The sequence below is a fragment of the Varroa jacobsoni genome, unplaced genomic scaffold (genome assembly GCF_002532875.2).
Source record: "Varroa jacobsoni isolate VJ856 unplaced genomic scaffold, vjacob_1.0 scaffold_44, whole genome shotgun sequence".
NCBI classification, from domain to species: domain Eukaryota; kingdom Metazoa; phylum Arthropoda; class Arachnida; order Mesostigmata; family Varroidae; genus Varroa; species Varroa jacobsoni.
Genome location: NW_019212946.1, coordinates 290,760 through 311,953, shown reverse-complemented (window position 1 = coordinate 311,953; position 21,194 = coordinate 290,760). Strand labels below are relative to the sequence as shown.

The window sequence follows — 21,194 nt, the reverse complement described above, 5'->3', positions numbered from 1 at the left end:
TATATATGTATTGATTAAGCATGACCATCGAAATCACACTCCTGGGACATGAAAAGATTTTGTTCGAATATCCCTAATATATATATATATATATATATACATATATGTAGACAGATAGAAGTAAAGATATGTGTACCATAATATTTTCGTTGTTTATGATCTTCTTGAAAGATGTGTCACAGTCATTTAAGGCACCCTGGGGCGTTCACTGCACTTTGCTGCTCCTGTGGTTTCCTCTCTCGAAGCTTTAGGGCACATTCGCTTTTTGTTTCAGGCACTTTCTAAGCACCGTTTACATTGAGTAAGCCGGAGATTCGATGCATCGATTGGTGCTTTAGTCAGTTTCCTTTTCTAAAGGTTAGTAGTCAGTGGGAAAGCGTCACATACAATGCTTGTATTACTCTTCTCTGGGATGCTTTGTAGACCTTTAGGAGTACTAGAAATATTATCATTTGTCGGTGACGATTCGAGATCAGCTGTCTTTTAGAACTACGTTCTCAGTACATAGCATGCTAAATCGCCAAATCCACATATATATACATTTAGCTCTAAGATCTTTTACTGTCAGGCTTATTTAACCTGCGTTTGTTTTATGATAAAATGCATTTAAGTTTATCGGACGTATTTCAGCACAGCAAGCTATGAGACTGAGAGCTAGCCAGCACCGGAGAAGATCTTTTAGATTATCTGTACATTATCTCAGATATCTTTAATAGTGTAGCGCTCTAAAACCTACTTCTCTATAAAACTAGCTATAAATATTTTAGACATTTCGGGAAAGAGTTATAAACGAGAATCGCTGCGATCATGTCTAAAAGAAGGTAGGCATATACACAGGCTATCATAAGCGCGATTATACCAGATATGGCGCCGTCCTGATTCAAGACCTGAGATCTTACTACTAGTATCATAACAATTACACCAGGACGATTGTAAGGCAGCCTTGTACGTTTTTAAAAACTTGTCCATTGATTTTGCATGAGCACACATACCCATTGTTGAAGCTGTTGCATTGGAAAACGCAGATGATGTAAGCTGACGTGGTCGGTCGGACAGTCGACCAAGGCAAACATAAGAACTACACTAATGTGCTCGTACGTAAATCTTGCGTGTTTGTAATTATACAAACAAATCAGCAATTTATTGTTAAACTACACCTTTTCTCTATGCCGCCGTAAAATTTTCACAACTTTGTACCCATTTATAGCCAAAGCCAATTCAAAGCTGCCTTCTCTCGAAGACGATTTTTACGTATACTCGTAAAAAGAGCTCAACGATACATACCACTGCGCAACGCTTTGTCCTGGGCAACTTCACAGCGTGCGCTGCTGTTAACTTGTCGTGAATTAGTAGTCTGCATATAGAAACTCCAAAATTCACCCACACATATTGAATGACCGAAATTGAATGATACTTTGTATATATTGCTCTGCGCTGTATAATCGATGAGAGAAAGTGTTAGTTGTAGTGTTCGATGCTTCCTGTACCTTTGAGCTAGCTCATCGAGTTATTAAATAACTTAACTTAACTGAACGCTCCAAAAGTCCTTGCCCTTTGAAGAAACTTAACTAACCTCCGTCCGAATGAACTTCGTTGAAAGATGAGCTTTTCGTCTTTCTTCTTCGCTGGCGACGACTGTAATTTTTATGGAAGACTTCCGGCCATGTGGCCGAGACTCTGCAGGAAGTCATCCGTTTTCAGGTATGTGAATGTGTGTTTCGATGTAGAAAAGTCGTTGTTCTCCTAATACGCTTAATTGTACCAAGGGTACCGAAGGCACGAATGTTGCCAGTAGTCTCACATTTACATTTCCTCCACCCGCTGCTTGTGACAGGCCGCTGTCAATACGGCACTCACAACTCCGTGACTTTTAGGCAAGCTCAACACAATAAAAATGAAGAAAAAGGCGCAAAGTAAGAAGCTATATTGCTTACAGGAACGCGAGCCTGCATATAAATCGAGTGTGTGCCAATGTGGAAAAATACAAGTAGGTTGTTTACCGCTATGGCTAATTTCTTTCCTTTCCAGTTAATTATTTTTGTTCCTTTCGAATAAATGTCATCAGTAATTAAAAAAACGAATATTACCATAAATGTGGGTGTTCAAATAGATCCGTGAGTACAATCCTCTCACATATAGCAAATTACAGTAGCGTAACATTCACGTACATTGAGAACTGCATGGTTAATAATGCTATTAATTAGAGGTCTCACAGATCATTTTTTCGAAATTTTTTTTACATAAACTTCTTTCTCTAGAGTAAACCCTGCCCGGCATAGACTAAGCCATCGTTTACGAAAGAACATTGGCCCAAATATATACTTCGCTATAAATTTTAACCGTAGCGAAATAATACTCTTGCTAGTTGAGGCTTGTAAATTTACAGATTTAGTTATTAAGAACGTCTTTTATTTGTACTGAAGTTCGGAACTCAACACAGGTCGACTTCAACAGCCTAACGAGTGATCCGTGAAAGATCGTAACTTCCTCATAATCTAACAAAGACTGGCCACCTCCAGTCAGTGAAGTCTTTAGGGGTATCTCTTTCTATAAGGGACATACTCGTTAGGAGATCAGCTTCCTTCGCAAAATATGCCACTTCTTGACCTCTATGGAAAAATGGTGTACGTTAAAGCTGCAGACTTTTCAGACCTCTCTCGCGAAAAAAAGCAAACAAGTGATTTATAGATTATTGATCCTTTAAATAAATTACTTTTTATTCAATTGGAACTATTTCTAGTGATTCACTTTATCACTGGAAAAGAAATTACAACAGCAAGGGGTAAAAACAGATGCATGCTGGGGGGGGGGCTGTAGTGTCGGACATAATATATTCACATAGTGTCTAAACCTGAACTTCCTGTAATGTTACTCTTATCTTTGCAATTTTATTTTTGACCTTGTGTTGCATAGAAGCCGAAGCGACACGAAATATTGAAGGTACTACTAGTCTTATGGATTTTTTTTTTCGTAAATGTCGTCAAATAAAAATTTCATCCCGCTTTTGATTGATATTTCTTTTTATCTACATTTATGCTCCTTTTTGTTGTTAGCAGTAGTATATTTGCTTGCGTCTCATTAATCAGTGGGTCAGTGTTGATAAATAACTTTGTTCAAAAAAGCTGTTTATCAAGACTGACTAGAGCATATTGCGGTTGATGGAAGCATAAATCGAACCGGAACAAAAGACTAACAAATCTTAATAATAGTCTACCTTCTATCAACATACAGAATACTAAGCGTTTTGTAGTTATATAGCTAAAAGCAGGAACGAGCGTCATATATGGAAAACAATGCAAATATTGCAATTTAGCTAAAAGTACATCACAGTAGGTTGACGCCCGAGGGAGACCAGGCACCTAAGTGAACCCTAGAGGCAAAAGCTATGTGAGCTCGTAACTGTAGCTGACGGCGAGAGCAAACGTTCTTAAGCAGGAGGTGGACCATGTTGAAGATGCGACTATCTGTCGATGCTAGCAACAAAAATAACAATAGCTCAACATACTAGCCGACAGAAAACTAACATATGCGCCTAACTCACTGAGCTAATGGCAGTATTTAATCGTCTTGTGTCGAGATGACGAGTTGATGTTGGAACTCGATGCTTTTTCAATTCCAGGATTCGCTGCGCAACATTAGGGCCAATGGCGGCGGCAAGAATGACAACAACAACATTAACAAAGAAAAACAAGGCGAGCTGCTTTTTTCTGGTAACGCTATTGCCGGAGGATATCGCCGCCGTTCATTCCTTGACTCCGCACTGCCGTCCCACTTAGTTCGCTCGTTCGGGGATAAGGGTCTAATTGCCTCCATTCTCTTAGACTTCACTGCGGTAGACGATTTACGCCGAGTTCCTACACGCATTCACGTTCATGCAGTGCCTCCTATCGACATTGAGAAGATAGTTTTTCAGGCTCCGCTGAGAGAAACTTTTTTTCGTTCGTCTCTTTCTATTTTCTTCTTTCCTCTTGTGTTTCCTTCCCGGCGCCGCTCGACGATGTCCTTCATGGCGTAGTCCTGCAGCAAGCTTGTCAGGTGGACGTGCGGTAAGCCAAGCTTGTTGTTATCGCTGTAGATTAGATAGGTTCGCAGACGGCTTTGCTGCAGCTACTTACGATCGGCCATGGCACTACTCCGCCCTAGTCCCATGGTTGACTGTTCAGTTAAGTCCGCAATCTCGCTTATTCCCCGGGGACACAGGATGAATAGCAGTAGCCTTGGCTTCTAGTTACAACGATTGACCGCCGCGGCACTGCCTGTCCACAGCACCGTTATCACCAGTAGCACAGCTCCCATTCCCATGCCGAAAGAAGTGTGCGAATGATGAAGCTTGTCATAGAGTAGACTAGGTATACCATGACAGTCCAGTCATTTAGCTTTGTGGAACATGCTTCTCTTTTGATTCTATTCAATGTTGTGCTGTGTCAAGCCGCACTATACCTAGCAATAATAGTCGTAATAAGACGTTAGTGACTCTGTATCTAGTCCTCGCTGCTTCTGCTGACCGTGCTAGATCCAGCGACCACGTTATAAGCGCAACGAAAAAGCTCTAGAGGCTAAGAGACGGACCGACCTTGTCCCCCGTCGTCGTAGTAGTGGTGCTCCCACTGGCGCTTGTACCTACTTATGTTCGCGCTGCTGCTGTCGTATGTGGTGGCAGTAGTAAGCGGTATGTCGGAAACGTTTATACTGTCAGGAGTCCGTTCAGATATTGGCTTCTAAATCCGCCGATAAACACCGGCTGACCCGAGCAGCGCCGCCGTCTCGTCGAGTTCTCCCAACGGTCCTCAGCCAATTTCCCTTCCCCATGCAAGGGGACAGACGTGGAGTCGTGTAGAACCGTAGCTACTATTTAGTTACCCATCGGTCCCTCTCGACCCTTCGGAAGCTCTCAGCCCCACTAAGCCGAGAGGGAGCAGGGAAAAGCGAAATGAGGCAGTTCTGTGGTTTTTCCAGCCCCTGCCGGCGCCGATCGATATCGACGCTGCAGTCATTCGACTTCATGCGACAAAGGGTTGCGAATGGCAAATACAACGGGAGAAATAGTCGCTGTTACATCGTGGCAGGAGTCATCTGAGGGGGAGAGCAAGCTAAGGGCGAGATGAGAGATTTAAAGTAGTAGCGTTGTCATCAACGATATGTTGTCCAGGCAAACGAAGCAGCCTACTGGCAGTTCTCCGCTCAGGCCACGGAAGCGAACGACCACTGAGCTCAGCGTATGACAAAAGACGAACGGCAAACCCTCTGACGCCGGCGAGGGAGACGCAATCCAGGTCTTCTATCTCATTAAATTATAAGAGCGCTCCTAGAGTGCACTTGTTGAGAAGACGGGTGACTTTTGCTACTAGAGCTACCCAGAGGTTCTGATCGCGTATTAATCTAGACGTAGTAATTGCAGTGGCCGTGGCGCTTAACAGCGACTAAAAGACCGGAAGAAGGTATGGCGCGACGTTAGTGAATCAATTGGTTTAGGATGATCTAACTAAAAACAAATCTTTCCACCCAAGTAACTTACCACCGAATAAATGGTCGGCTGATGGCTTCTCAAACATATAGAAAGCAGCATTTGACATACTGCGCAGGTACTGTCCAAATCTTCATTATTCCATTTTGTTGACTATTAGGACGAACGCCTCGCATAAAAAGGCAACGGCTTTAGAGGCATATTGAAGAAGAACCTCTAGCTGCAGGATAAAGAAAGGCATTGAACTCTTGGGCTTAGCTCTATCCGATAATATCACTATTATGTAGAAATAATACGATCTCGGGTTTCACTTATAAGATCCGAAAGCAACTGGCCCTATAATAAAACGAAATAGAATAGCCATAACGAAATTAATGTTCGGCAAGTATAGGCTGCTGGGACTAAGCCAGGCCTGTTTTTCAGAGACAGTATTTGCTCACAATGGCAACGTCATCATGCACGACCTCACAAGCCTGTGTTGCCTCTCTCAGTCGTTAGGACGTACACCCTAACACAGAAAACATATCGCCTTTTTGTCCTGTTAATGTCAATTGCAATTAAAAAATTGAATCGTTTTTCGAAAAAATCGAAAAGAAGGTGCGAACAGATCCAGCGGTGGCTACGTCAAAAATGAGCGCGAATACCTGTAGAGATCTCTGACGGATTCGAAGAGTGATCCTTTCTCCTGTGTAATAAGCCGGCCGTCGTATTGTTACATGTCGTGACTACATCAGGTTAAATCTAGCTGGCTTTCACGTCTGTTGCATGCAAACTACAAAGCTAGACATCTTCTTATTGTGCAGCTCTTAATGAAGTTCAGAATTTACTATCGGAGTTGAGTTTCCTACCAGCGCTATGTCTACTCCAGGCGTTCTGGGTCGTAGGCTAATTAAAAGAGTCAGAAGCTTCATAGCGAATCAAATAGAGTCGGAGCGGACGCAATCGGTTTGTCGGGATGAATTCGTTTTTGTTGGAGGCCTGCTTTGCTTCATCTTAGGGCAAGCGTCTCGAGGTAACATCCTATAAAACGATTCTATATGTGTGAACGACCGAGACGCCGTGCAGCAAAGTTTGTACCACATGAGGGTCCCTATTTCCTGAGTCTGCCGCCTTGGCCTTGTGCTGTCGTCCTTCGTTGTAGATGACGAGCTTCTCCTTGCCATACTGCCTATTTTCACTTGGCTTGTCTCTCCTCCAGACTCCACCATTCCTCTCGTCTACCTCTCCCTCGAACTTGTTTGGTTTTTAGGAGCTTCACTGCTCTTAAACTTAGCGACCTCGCTGTCATGTTTTTTTGTCTCTGCTCGTGTTTTTTAAGAAGCCGATTACCACAGTGACCGAGTATAAGGATAACTATGAGTAAATGAGAGAATGACCGGACGAGAATGCACAGTACTCCATGCGTCTTCCTGTTCACGTCCCTGCCCCGTGTATGCGTATTGATGTTCGAAGTTCGTGAAGTAGTCAGCCTCTGATATTACTGGTTGGTTGTTGCGGGCCGTGTATTGTCATCGACATTCGATTAGAAGCAAAGCATCGCTGGACATCGATCCAACCACGAACCTCCTTAACAAATTTCTGTTGCCTCGGCAGTAAGTGCTAGTGTGACAGTATGTCGGCCACCAGCAACAGTTCCCCAACTACCTCGACAATATTTGTCGCTACTGGGCACCAACCAGTAGCGCATTCACCCCACCGGAGCATCATACTTCTCCAGTCCACAGCAGAAATAAGCAGCGACGGCCGCAGCATTAACATGAGCTGAGTGTACAGGGAGCAACATTGTGTACCCGCTGCATCTGCCCACATCAAAGCTTGTATCGACTGTTACACGGTCAATCGGCTGGTCGCGGGGTCGAGATGAACACCAAGCTCGTACAACTTCCCCACTCCCTTGCCACTGTCTCTTGGCGGCGATCTGACTGCAGTAGCAGCAACAAGCGATCGGTAGCGCCGCCACTGTGCTACGCAGGCTGCATTTATAAAGGACAGACGAGACTACGGCACATCACATCACAATACGAAAACGATGACAATTACGGCTGGCCGACCGTCATGCTTCCGTTGCCATAGACGACGATATCATCGAAAGCATAACGGATGTGGACGAATTCATTTCTGCTAGACTCACGAAGGTGGCAGGCGCGGAAACGGAAAGAAGGTTGTTGATTCTGCTAGCCAGAACCGGTGTGGGAGACACACGCTACGCTGGCACGTACCGGCACACTGAAACTTGATCGAAAAAGGGCCATATAATGGCGGCGGCGGCGGCGGCGACGGCCATTGAAAGGCCAGGGATAATCATAAGGGTGGGCACGGCGGTTGGGTCCAGTGTTGAGATACAACGGGCCAGAAAACTGTACCGCTTAGAGGTGAAAAAAAAGTCAGAAAGTTTCTGAGACGCCATTTGTCAGAACGACTCAGTATCCAGCGTGACGTACTGAAAAGCTGCTATAATGCTTCAACGTGTTCGTATATTATCTGTCTTCCTGATTCAAAATAATTAAATTCCGTCTTGCGTGGATCGGCCAAGCGATAGATCCACCAGCACTTTTTATGCTTTGGCGTGATTCTTCAATAAGTTTATTCCTCTGACTGATTCGTGTAGAATTTGTCATGTGCAATTAGTACACGGCAAAGTTTGAATTTAGGAAGTAATCTAACTGCAACGGCCAACTTAAATGTGTTGAGCAACACTAAAGCCTACATGGCAGCGAGGCTTCTGGGACGATGGATCGTGGCAGTTCGCTATGAACCGAAATGTCTTAAGAGTATAAAACCATGCGCCGAGACCTAGGTGGATAAATTATCCTAGTAAAAAGGTTTGTCAGATCTGCTTTAGAATTCCTGACTTCTAAAAGCATCCACAGAGCAGATATGCAAATTTGCTGCGATCCAGGTTAATCTAAGCTTTACTCAATCAAAAGGCCTTCAATCGTATCGAGCGTGAAGTGGCAGGCCGAATGGATGCACAAGAAATATTATAATTACAGTTTCTTTCCCCCGACAAACGACTTTTAACAAAATACAACATCGTTTTTTTAACCTACATCATGTACGGGAGCAACATATGTTTGAGAGAAAAGGTCATCATGAAGTTTTGTGTATTTTGTTGTCTCCGTAATGCCTCTAGAGTCTAGAATGTTTGCATTGAAAAAATTCGCCGGACCAATAACCGCTTGCGACGAAAATAATACTGCCAGGCATGCGAGCACATGCGGTAGCTCATGGAGCAAGAGGACGCAACAGGATTCTATGAGGAACAAGCGCTTTCGTTGTCTCAGTATTGGTATTCTAGAGAAGCACGGCCACTGCTCTAACTAGGGTATTTATTCACAATACAAAATCTAAACTTATTTAGACAACGACCAAATGGCGGTAATGGACACAAATTCCGAAATGTTTGATACTAAGATATTTAAGGCTACTAATATATATAGCAGGCGGTAATTATGTATCGTCGGGGCGGAACTATACGGTGGGCAAAAACGCATGATTAACGAGGGTAATTTGTATCGACAGGGCAAATTAATCGAACAAAGCAGATTAATTTTTAATCTTAGTGATTAAATTTTACAGTAGCGAGAAATGCAACGTCTTGTGGACTCCGCTACAAAACCTGCTATTGTCACTGCTGGTTCGCTCAAGATTTGCTCATGGAACGGAGGGAAGTGGGCTACAGAACAAGGGACTCATAATGTTAGAGTTGCATGTAGGAATTATTTACCTACTTTGTTACACCCATCTGCATGTACATAATCATCGACTTACATTAAGATGTGATACGATGCTGCCTTATATCCACGGGGCCTTTCAAGAAAATTGTACCAAAATGCTTGGCGCTTGCGATAGGCGGCGTCCGATGCCCTGCCGGTATGTCCTTTAATTGGCTTTCCAAGAAGGGATGTCCTTGACGGTACCGACGTCGAGTGCAAGGATAACATACTCGAGTTGTTCTTACCGCTGGCATTTCGAGGACCTCCAGCCTCGAGACGAGCCAGCTCCATATCAGTGAATGCCATAACTGAAATCTGTTCTAAATTGCGCACCTTGTTTCTTTCTTTCCGTCCCAACTGTCGAATGGTTCGATAGGATTATTTAGTAGGAAAACAAATCAGTAGAAATTAGCTTTGCATATGCTGTTTCTTACTTTTCGATGATCCTAGTTGATGTCGGCCAGTATACGAGGTGTTGTTGTTCTTCTTCATCTACTGTTATTTGCAGTCAGTTCTTTCTGTACTATCGTCGTCACCGTTTTTTTAATTGAAGTTTTTGCTATTTTCCTGTACTTGAGACCTATGGGTCCTTTTCAAAGCAACTAATTTACCTACCGCTTGTTGCTCTCTCTCAAGATTCTCGTTGTCTTTTGGTACTCGAAACCCTTTGGTTTTGTCGGTATCCCGGAAATTACACTGTGACTGTTGTTGTTTCTGCTGTTGTATTCGACAGGTTTATTCCTGTTTGATAATATCTGTTTTTCTACCGTAGTTATCGCTCTTTTAACCTTGTTATCATTTTCTGTAAGGATCTTAAGTTAAGCTGGCTATTGAAATTAACCTCGTTGCTGCTGCTGCTGCTGCTACTGCTGCTGCTGACTCGTTGTCGATTCTTTTTCTTTTAGGTTGAACGCCTCCTCGCTAACTTCCGTTCGGTGACTTCCGCCTTGTATATAGTTACGACGTGGCTTTTTTTGATTTCATTTACCGTGCTGTTTCCGTTTATGTCTTAGTACGTTGTATCTGTTGCTGGACACTTCCACGGCCGGACCAGCTGGAGTTTGTCGTCGCTGATCTCCGGGCGCAATGAACAACCTGGAGATGATTGCCATTCGTCCGATAAGCTGTTTCACAATCGAAGAGCTCCAACGCGAGGAGATAACAGCAGTTGATGCTGTTAAGATGTTGTCGCTCCTGCTGTCGAACGAACGGCTGGGTCTAGTTGGTGCGCGAAGACCCGAGCCTGGGCAGAGAATCATGAGACGCGCAAATTTTTTCCCTTGTTATTCGATGAATTCGTTGAGTTGATAACATTAATGGCAGCACTAAAAATAATAATCACAGTCGTTCCAAAAATAGTTGGTATGAAAGGAATAGAGGCCGATATTGCTGGTGTTCTTCTATTACGACGCTGATGAAAGCTAACTCGTGCGACTACCGTCGTCGTATTTACGATGATAACAGGGTCAATGAAGAGATTTGTTGTTATTTGATTTGCTGTCAATGTAACGACGGTACGCCACAGATGTAGGCACCAGTCGTTTGATAACGCCGAGTTATTTCGATAATGTTTACGTAATGAGCAATATCGCGCTAGGCGCCCACAGGTGATGAGTATGGTAATTTGGTAGTAACTGCTATAACAGTTACGGCGACAGTAATAATAAATATTGCGGTCAGTGATGATATCTTTTATTAGTACCCTACATGGATGACGATAAGGTAGAACACTCGAGAAATTCTGTTGTTTTAGGATGTTATTGTAAATATCGTTTGGCTCGTCGTTTCGGTCCCTGTGGAACATTGGGCCTAGAGCCGTTAAGGTACGTGACAACAAATTGTCTTCTTGTTGTTGTCTTTGCCTGTTTCCTCTGTTAGGAACGCCAACAATAGAGTGTCGGCTTTCTCTCCAGGTCTGAGTCTTCGACGTTCTCGGGTCTGCGCCTCTTTTGCACAACTCCTGTCTGTAGGGAAAATACGTGTGGTTCAAAAGACAAAAGTGCACCATCGATGTCGGTAAACCAGCGATATATCCGTCTTTGTTTGAAGGACTAAAGACATCAAGTGGAAATCTGGCTGGTTGTGATGCCACTACAGCCGTGACGCTACGCCACTCAACAGAGTTACGTAGCTTATAAGAGGACTGGACTTCGATCCCTGGGTATCGAGACGCAGCTTTATCGACGACTTCGGTAGAGTGAAGCGGCAGAATGACTGCTCGCAATTTCACCGCTGCTGGTATGTCTTCAGCAGTTTCAGGCCGTCCTTCCTCGTTGCGTCGTTTTTTTTGCTGACTGTCAGATACAAGCTGCTTCTGGCTACATACGCATATGACTGTGAATAAATGCCACAATTTATCAACAATTACTTCTACAGTTATCTCTTTCAGTTTAAATAACAAATAGATAGGCTGGGTGATGCTACCGTTGACGAAGTGCCTGATAATATTGTATTTTTCTTTAATATTATTATTATTATCGACGTCCTGGCGGATAGCTATGCGGCGTTGACGGCGGTAAGACGTAACGACAATCGGACTTGAAAAGGGCCTAGTTAGCAGGAATTGCCTTTGGTAGAGGCGTGGCAGCCGCGACGCTGGTTGATCTTTTTCAAAATGAGGCTTTCGTCGTTGGCGGCAGTAACTCTTGAAAAACCTTGTTATTGTTTCTGTTGCTGCTGTATGAATATTATTGCTGATATCGACAGATGGCCGCAGCTGAAACATAGCGTGCCCCCCGCATAGGGGGGCTTGCGTTCGCGGCCGACAGCTGATACTCTGGGCGGCCGGACAGATACAGTGACAGGCTGATGCAGCATTTATCTCTGGACTTTAGTAGCGTGTCCGGTTGCCTAGGGCAACATGACGGGCATTGAGAGCGCCCCTCTCGGGCGTTCTACATTGACGGATTTCGAGGATGGCGACAGAGGAAGCGGCCCTTAGAGTAGACGATAGTGATGACCGTTGGCGAGTTTTGTCGGTTCAGCTCACAGCGGCGGTAGTTTTCGACAATTGTATAATTATAGCAATTCGTTATAATAGTTAGTATAAGAGTTATATAGTAGCAGTCGTATAGTACTAACAGTTAGTTAACTGGTTGAAGCTGGTAGGCAAAACGAGTCGACCATTCTGCTGAAGTACCTCAGTGTTCTGAAAGATTCGTGGCATCAGTTTGGACAGCAATTGTACACGGTGTTGGAATTTTACAGAGGTATCAATCTGAAGCCAGCCATATATCTGTTATGGATACGCTACTGGTTGTGAGCTTCACGTGTTGCCAATATTTCGTCTTTTAGTTTTGCGTTCTGCTCGCCGACGCAGACTGTAGCAGTCGTCAAGGTGGAGCAGATAGTACGTAGAACTAGTCGTACGGATGAAGACACAGATGGTCAATTGAGAAGAAAGCCAATCATTAGAGCGTTGGTAGAAGCGGTACAATCAATAGTAGGCTAAAGATTCTGTTAATTGTTGCTTGCCGAAAACAAATCAGCTAACTAATTAACCGATCGCACTTCAATTCTGTTCACTTGAGCGATCAGCCGGGACGGAGCGAGACGACAGATCAAATGCGGTTGGTGCTCTCGTTAACACCACTCACCAAAGAATTATGACCGTATTTAGCTGAAATGGGTTTTCGCTCAATGTGGTGAAGCATACATACTTATATATATATATGAATATATATATATAAATGAGGGAATGAATGTCGATGGGTAGGTTTGGGTTGCGCAGAAGAAAATGCGATGAAACGGTGCTGTCGCTGGCGGAATAACGAAACGGTAACAGAGTTTTTCATTTTGCCAATAGCTGGCTGATAGACACAAGGCCGACGAACAGCACACTTAATAACAGCTAAATAAACAGCAACATACGTACCAAAATGTATGTAAAAACGCATATATGATAGTAGATATGCGCATACATAAGCGAAAAAGACGAGCTCGGATTGATTCGGGGATCGAGGACTGTTACCTTGTAGAGCTGCTTAATTCCAGTGAGAAGAAGGAGAGATAGTCCGGTTATTTGCAGTTTCCTTTCGTCGTAATTAACGCTTAGAGTAAAAGCTGGCTAGACTAAAGCAGCCTCGATATGATCGACGATGCGTAGCGTGATTCAACGTAGTATTTGTTATCTCTTTATATATACACATATATATATATGTATATACATATATACATATATATGGGTGTAATAAATTCAACTAGGAGATGAGCACGTTGATGCTAGCTAAGCTGTCGTTCGGCGTTCTCGTAGGCCCGCTTAGTTTCACGCACGGACACACAGCAGGCGAGTGTGCTTGTTGTGATGTTCTACGTTATTCAATCTCGAGGGCCCCAGTTCGGTGCGATCCTTCTAAGGGAAATTCATCCATCGAAACAAGTCTTGCCTGTGTGCTTTGTCGACTAGAGGTCTTCCTGTCGTGGGTTTAGGGTGGCAATTGGTAGCGGTCTTTCGTGGCACGTACTAGTATACAAGAAAATACCTTTTTGAGCTAGATAGAAATGCATGACGTTTCCTTTGTCACATTCACAATAGTTCAGTCCCAAGCAGCGACTGTATTTCAACGCGAATGCTAGCAACAAATCTCAGCAGCTGACAGTATTCCGCACTGCTATTTAGAAACTACGAGAAAAGCAAACGTTGTCAACTATTTTACTTGACCGGTGCAGATCTGGTCAGAGGCAGATAACTATAGTAGAGAAGGGTAGTCGTCGATCAGTTGGCGTTGTGCAATTGTCCTAAAACGCGACCGGTGTTAATACTCTGCTGAAGGAGGTTGTTTGATAACAACATTCGTTCGTTGCGACATCCGCACCTCCTCTGTTTAACCGGCACGCGCGCTTTTGCAGCCTCCAAAGGTTGGCGCCTTTGCCTTTGGCTTTGGCGACAGATAGAAAGAGCTAGCGGCGCAAGCAGTAAACAGTTGGACGCAAGTACAATATGCGCTTGGACGTCTTCTTATTGTCTCGTAATTTGGTGCTCGAACTGCCTGAGCTTCGACCTCGATTCGAATCTTTAGAGGCGTCTGCGAAATACCGAGCGCGGAGAATGCGGCGAACGCCGGATTCACAGTAACGGCCATAGAGCGATGGGCTACGCAGTGCCTATTTAAACTGCTGGGGAGTTATTCAAGTTACTCAAGTTTCGCGCGAGCTCGCCATACAGTCGATATTTGTTATAGACTTCAGAAAGAACTGAAGCTCAATTTGCTATTGAACCAGGCTTCTAACTGATCGCATTCAAACTGCGGTCGGACCCGGTCAGTGAGATGAACGAAGTATATAAGGTGAAATATTGTTTACTTGATTGGCGGCAATCGACTTCTAACACACTCGTTGTGCTTCGTTTCGTTGTTTAGGCATTGTTGCTCCCGGGTGTTCCTGTTTTCTCTTGCTCACACGCAGACGTTACACATTTGCAAATACTATAGACATCTTTGTAGTAGTAGTAGTAATAGGTAAATGCGATAGATTGATGTAAAATTCTGCGTAAACAGCTATGCAGAATGAATAGATCTATGTGAATCGCTCTACTCGTTAAGCGTGTTCTCTCTACAGTCTGTTTTCTTCCTGGCTCGTTTTTGAATTCGATTTACCTCACCCTCGTATTGGCCTACATCGTCGTGTCAAGTCATAGCAGACTACAAACGCGATCGATAAACGACATACGATTCTACAGTATACCGGCGGAGTAAAATATCAACAGCGCACAAGTGACTCTATGTCTTCTGTCATTTTTTTCTTTTATGCTTCACTCGCGCACAAGGACACTTTCCATCACACACAATAGCATCGAGTTCATTCGAGGCACCAATACAAGGTCATTATCACTTTATTTTAGAATCATCACCAGCACCACAATCATAATCATCAAAGTTACTTCCAACACTATCAGCTACATAGTATTCGCACATAATTTTGTATCTTAAGGAGATTGGCGGCACCAATGATGTCCACACAAAGTGGCCGGCTTCTTCTCCGCCTCTCAAGGACCGAATAAATTGCCGCGTTGTCTACCAGGACCGTGACAGTGGCGTTGTCGTCACCGCCGACAATCAACTGCAGCTAACAAGACGTCAACAGAGCGTGACACAGTCATTGCCACTGCAGCAGCCGCAGCTGCTGGTGCGCTGCCAGCAGCAGCAGCCGCCGCAGCACGAGTATCTCTATCGTCACTACTACCGCCAGTACCGTTTCTGAGCACACGGCCACAACGGCAGACGACAAAAGCACTTCAGTGACTGTCTGGCAACTGATAGCAGAAGCACCAGCTATATAATGTTTTGGTACGGCAGCGGGCCCAGCCCTGCCTCAGCCGCCTCCACTCGCGGACAAAAGCATGACCAGCGAGTTGCGGCCGGGCTAGAAGGCGAGATTGCCGGCTTAGACTCTCGGGTTCACCGTTCTGGCTCAGGCTATCGCCGCTGCGGCAACGCTGGTGATGACGGCATTGGTGTTTTTCGCTCTCTCCACCTTTAGAGTGGACCGAGTGTGCTCGCATTTCGCATCCTCCTTGTTGCCGGTAGCTGCTGCTGATCCTGCTTTCCCAGTCGGCGGCTCGGCAGTGATCTGAACGGTAATCCTCTAGTGCTGCTACTGCTGCTGTTTCTGGTGCTGATGGTATTGGCAGTGGTAATGAAAGGTCCTTTTGATCGGTCCGCGCCAGTAGCAGGGCTCTGTCAGGTTTGCCACCAGCCAGCCAGCCATCTTCGAATGACTGGAAAATTTTGCGCTCGTCGTCGCTGATGCTTGGCCTTTAAGGCGCGTCTCCTTCCTGTTTCTACACTTTGCTGCCTGGTGCCGCTGGTCCAGAGTTCGTGTCTGCTACGGGGATCTCCACAATTGAAGATTCTGCAGCCGGGGCATCAGCGACCTCAATTGTAAATGCGATATACTGTCAGTAGAAAGCTGTCATTGTCGTCAGCGTAGTCAACACAATAGGCCGAACATTGTAGAGGTTGCTCGAGGAACTATTAGACAAACAGTAGAGGTGCCATTTCTATCGTTGAGAAGTCGAGACTTTTGCCAAAACGACGGGGTCGATCATGTTTCCTAGCTGTGCTGGATATACACATACTCTGTGCATAAGCAGGCTATGCCGGTTGGTTACGCTGCCGCCAATATGATGATCACTCATTAAGATAGATCAATATACTTTGACAAAGTTCGGCCACTTTTTTTGGCGCTCTCTACCCAGAGTCGTCGTTTTCATAACGTGAGCCGTCGCTCCGGCGGTTTATTGCTAAATATCCTGAAGGCAGGCAATGAATGAATAGATTTGAACGGCTTAGTTTCGGTTTACTGGGGACCCACTGGAGTAGCTCAGGTTTAACGAAATGAACGAAAAACGTATACTAGGCGTGAATTGGCGGACGGCTGAGAACAGCCAGGTGGCAAAAAACCAGTGACGATAGTACAACGTAGTCGACGGCGCCTAAGCCTACGCTATTCGTAGAGTAAGCGACCTAAAAGTCCTTAAGTGTCTCCTTAGCTTGTATGGAGAATCGCCGTGAGTGGAGAGGGCTGCTGAGGGCTGAGGGCGTCTTGACGGGTCTGCCAGGGCAGAAAAGGGGAAACTTTGCTAAGTTGGGGAAAGCAGCGCAGATGTGTGGTGTTTCGGTTCGTATGGAGTAGCAGAAGACATCCACTCGAGGAAAACGCGCTGACTTTACTAAGTAGCCATAGCGAGTAGCTTTGTCGACATAAGGACGGCGCGAGTGGTGTGGAGGGCTAGGGATGAAAGGCAGGAACGTAACATAGTACAGTCAGCACGGTTAGCAAGTACGCTGTACTGCTTTGGGCAGAAGGCTGTGCGAGACGCCTAACCATCGAAGACTGGACGACGGCGCAGGAAGGCAAAACATTGAGGAGGAGGGCGGCGTTCTACAGCAACGGAGAAAGACTGCCGCTCACGGACCTCACACTTCTCCCTGGTGCGCTTGTGCGTAAAGGAGAAAATGCGGAATGATAGTAGCCATTTTGCGTTAAAAACTGTCGGCTTAAGTTTCGAGATACAACTCCTCACTCCTGGCGATCATTGATTCACTCCGTGTCCCCTAGCTTCTTCATACTCGGGCGCCCTTTCCCAGACTGTTTTCGCGGCCCCAAGTCAGCAGTAAGCAGTAACAGCAGCAGCGCTAATGCTAAACAACGTGGCGCTGCCCATCTCGGAACGACGACGTACCCCTTCACCTCCACTCACGACGATACCGGGCATGGAGACCTGAGCTCTAGTTGACCTCAACTGTCCGGCCCATCCCTTTCAGTCCAGCCTTCTCCTCACCTCTACACGACGGCAACGCGAATGCCGCTCTGTATGAAGTTCGTAATTTAATTTAAAAGCATAACATTTTTAGATTTAAACAGAATGTTATGAATCAATCCTGATAGTCTGGATGGCGCCATCAGGATGCAGTTCTCCAAAACTGTACACGTTACGCAGACGCCGCCGCCATAGTCACGATGTTTATAACTTAGGTATAGCGACATCTTTTAGGCAATTTGGCTGGTTGTATCGAGCGTAAACATGTCGATACGCCATTGCGCTCGACGCGTTTTGTTTGATCTCCACTGCCATACGATACATTGCATTGTATCATTGATGCTGCTATCACAGTAATAACATCCATAAATATGGTACATCAATATTGAACGAATGCTAGAAAAATATTTCAATAACTTATAGTGTGTGGTGTTATATATATATATATATATGAAAATTTCAATTGTCACATTAAATATTTGCTGCAAAGAGCTGATTGATGATCTATAGATTACTGACAACTGAAATAACAAAAAGGCAAAAGTTGTTTCTACGCAATGAACAGCTAGAAAGCACTGGACATCCCAGCAAGGAGTAGCGGTCTTTTATTACTATAGTAGTTAGACCACATTTGATCAAATCTCCAATACTTTCACCCATAGCTATCTATGGACCTACTAGGTTGCCACCAGGTATCCACGCATAGTGCGCAAAAATGAAAAAACTCTGCATTACCAGATTTTGTAGAATGTATGAAGCCAGCCATATTTACATACTCTGGCTTTTGCTCAATATTTCAACGATTGAAAAAGAAAGCAAAATTATTTTACCTATAACAGCGAAAGTGCAATATAATAATATCTTATGTTTTTTTTTACAATAATAGGACATTTTGATGCGCTTTAGGCGAGGGTTTTTGGAAATTTGCTGAATTCTAATAACGACGATAAAACCTACCATCGAAGTAGAGTTTCATCGTAGTATAACTACGTAGATTTATGAGAAGAAACTTAAAAAAATCAAGCTGTTCTGTAAAATCAACTGTCTAACGCTAAAAAACCCTCTTAGTATCGGGGTTGGCTCGCGCTCGGAGCAGAAGGAATAGAAGCTCTGCACCAGCAAGATAACTGAGGAAAACATTAAGAAGTTGCTTACTCACAAAATAGGGGATCGAAAGCCTTTGCGGTGCGTTCCCTCAGCTCCTTGCCCAACTGGAATTATTCTAAGTTTGTGAGGACATGGAACTTGCTTTCAGGGATACCTTTCAGATGTTCAAGAAGGTAGAATACGTTATTCGGTGGGTCGGACCGCGCACGTGTCAGTTTCACATTCAGTCTCCAAGGAAAGATTCGCGTTACGCTACGCTCCTTTATCTAGCGGAACCGAATGAACTGTTTTATTGCCGTAGAGGCACTCGACTTGCAAAGTAAAAATGGCTTCGAGTCTTCCGAGTTGGTTACCAGAATTCACACAGTTTCAGCACTAGATTTGTGCTTGTAACCTGCGCAAAAAGGGCACTTTTGCCTAGAAGATTTCAAGGCCCTTTGTAAGCGCAGTTGTTCGAAGGGACGTCTTTTATCAAATTTTTTTCAAAAAATTCTAGGTTTATTGCATCACTTTTAACAACATGAAAAATGATTTAGTAATCCTATTACGCCGCGAGTCCCACCAGTTGCCAAAGATAAAACTGTTATCCATTAGCAACATTACTATTTATTTTAACAAAACCAATGGGCAACAGTTTTACCCGTACACACTTGTAGGTCAACGCAAAGCAGGCAAAAGAATTCCATGAACTATGGTTTGGTCGGGGAATGATCGTATACAAGGACTTCTATAGATTTAGAACTTGGATGACACACGGGGTTGGAGGCATATGGTTCTGGTAGCACGCGGAACAAATATTCTGCCTAGCTTCAGTCATGGCTCAAGTTCACTTCCTTTTTTTTATCTTACATATTTATTTTGCTAGTCCAGAGTCAAAATGACGTTTCGTTATACAAACAAAGCGAAGACCATAATGACGCAAACAATTGCGGCTAAAAAGCGGGCTTGAGGAGGATGATCAGCGAGTGAAATGTTCCAGGGAAAGTAAACGAAATATCTTAGGATATGGTAGACTTCAATCGGCCGATCGATCAGGCCGTACTTGCATAATGAACCGATAATAAAACGATTGCTGAATTTGTCTGAAGTAGTTCTCTAACTGTCTTCAATCTGCGCTGAATATGTTCCTTTCCTTATAGATATTTGCTATATATTAGTTTTCCACATAAATACGTGCTTCACTTTCATATGTGTAGTAGCACCAATAGAGTGTAAGAAAAACTAATGAAGGAGTTGGCTTTGAAGCTAGCTCTGAAGCATATACTAGTTACGTACTAATAGTAATAATCGAAATATGGGATTGGTTTACCGTCGTAGAAGTCTAAATGTACGTGAGAGCCCCTCATGGCATTCTCGCAATTGCGAAATATCATGGCACCTTACAATATAAATTAAAGTTTTTGGCCATGCGCTTTTTTAAAGCAGTAGTAATGTGTCTACTTAAATAGCGTGACGTCATGAAAAAAATACATAGGATCTGACAGGGTTTCAATCTATTATTACCTACCAGTAAAAGTATATTTGTATTTTGTCAAATAAAGTCGTTAGCAATGGTTCTTTCCGTTTTCATTGCATTGTTAGGGACTGCTGCTGCTGTACGGCAATACTCGAGACTTTTTTACTAAATTTATCCGTTTGTTCGAGGAGGGAAAATTCGAGTATTTATGGACTTACTTAGTAACGTAAGCACATTGGTCTACAATTATACAGTTATCCGCTCTAAAATCTGCCTCAGATGAAGAATCGACATCGATATACTCATAACGATATGATCGTTTTAAAGCTATGATAATCTCGTTATAATTTAACAGAAATATCTACTAACGAACTAAAGAGAAACGTTTACATGAGCAGGCCCTATGTCATATTTAAAGATCTATAGCAAAGGCATTAGCTGACGGTTCGCAGTCCATATTAGCACGATGATAAGTGTCAAAAATTCAACACAACGTGTTACAACAGGGCCTCGGTGCGAAGGGTTAGAGTTTGAAAAGTTTAGATGAACATCGTCTGAATTATACCAGCACGAAAAAACGAGTCCAATACGCTCGAAAGCGTCAATACACATTCCGTCCCCTATGCTCTAAAAACTTAATGGTGGACATATGTTTGGCCGGGCACACACGAGGTCGTTGTTGTTGTCCCTCTGATCACTGTAATTTTTCTTACGTCCGCTATCGATATCAATAGCATTCATATCGCCCTTTAATATTCTACCCTTTAAGTATATACGCATATACGGGCAAGTGGTAAAATATAATTAGAACATTCAATCAGTTCTGTGTTTTCCTGCTTAGATTTTGGCTTCTCATTCTGAGACAGTAAGTTTTAAGTGAACCAAATGATGACATATACTTTTGTACGTTCCTTCACTCTCACCACCATCATCATCACGGAACTGATAACGGGAAATTTGAACTACTATTCGAGTACCGCGCTATATCCTGTGTTCTTCCTTGCAGCTTCTTGCCTAAGACTATTCGATCGCTACCCATTCCAATAAGAACAACGTAAGAAGCAACTCATTGACCTTTCTCGTCCACTGCAGGGTCTTCTCTTTCACCCGCCCACCGTTTTGTCTTATTATTTACGCCACTGTTCGCGGCCAGTTGAATTGGTCTGTATTTTTCAGGCCTCTCTTTTTATA

General features: G+C 43.9%; 1 protein-coding gene and 1 long non-coding RNA gene across 6 annotated transcripts in view; one reads left to right on the top strand and one right to left on the bottom strand.

The window, feature by feature from the left end:
* Positions 1-16,684, bottom strand: part of KCNQ (KCNQ potassium channel) — a 162,444-nt gene extending 145,760 nt beyond the window's left edge. For 3 of the 5 annotated variants that reach the window (XR_002680407.2, XM_022833411.2, XM_022833433.2), the window contains exon 1: positions 9,236-16,682. Coding sequence is in view for 3 of the 5 variants with exons in the window: in XM_022833411.2 (XP_022689146.1) it covers positions 9,236-9,486 (251 nt within the window). In the remaining 2 variants the exon portion in view is untranslated. Of the gene's footprint in view, positions 1-9,235 lie in introns of all 5 variants that reach the window. The other 2 variants (XR_002680410.2, XM_022833424.2) reach the window with 2 other exon arrangements.
* Positions 21-21,194, top strand: part of LOC111260638 (uncharacterized) — a 44,133-nt gene continuing 22,959 nt past the window's right edge. The window contains exon 1 of the long non-coding RNA XR_002680455.1: positions 21-357. This is a non-coding gene — a long non-coding RNA (uncharacterized LOC111260638). The remainder of the gene's footprint in view (positions 358-21,194) is intronic.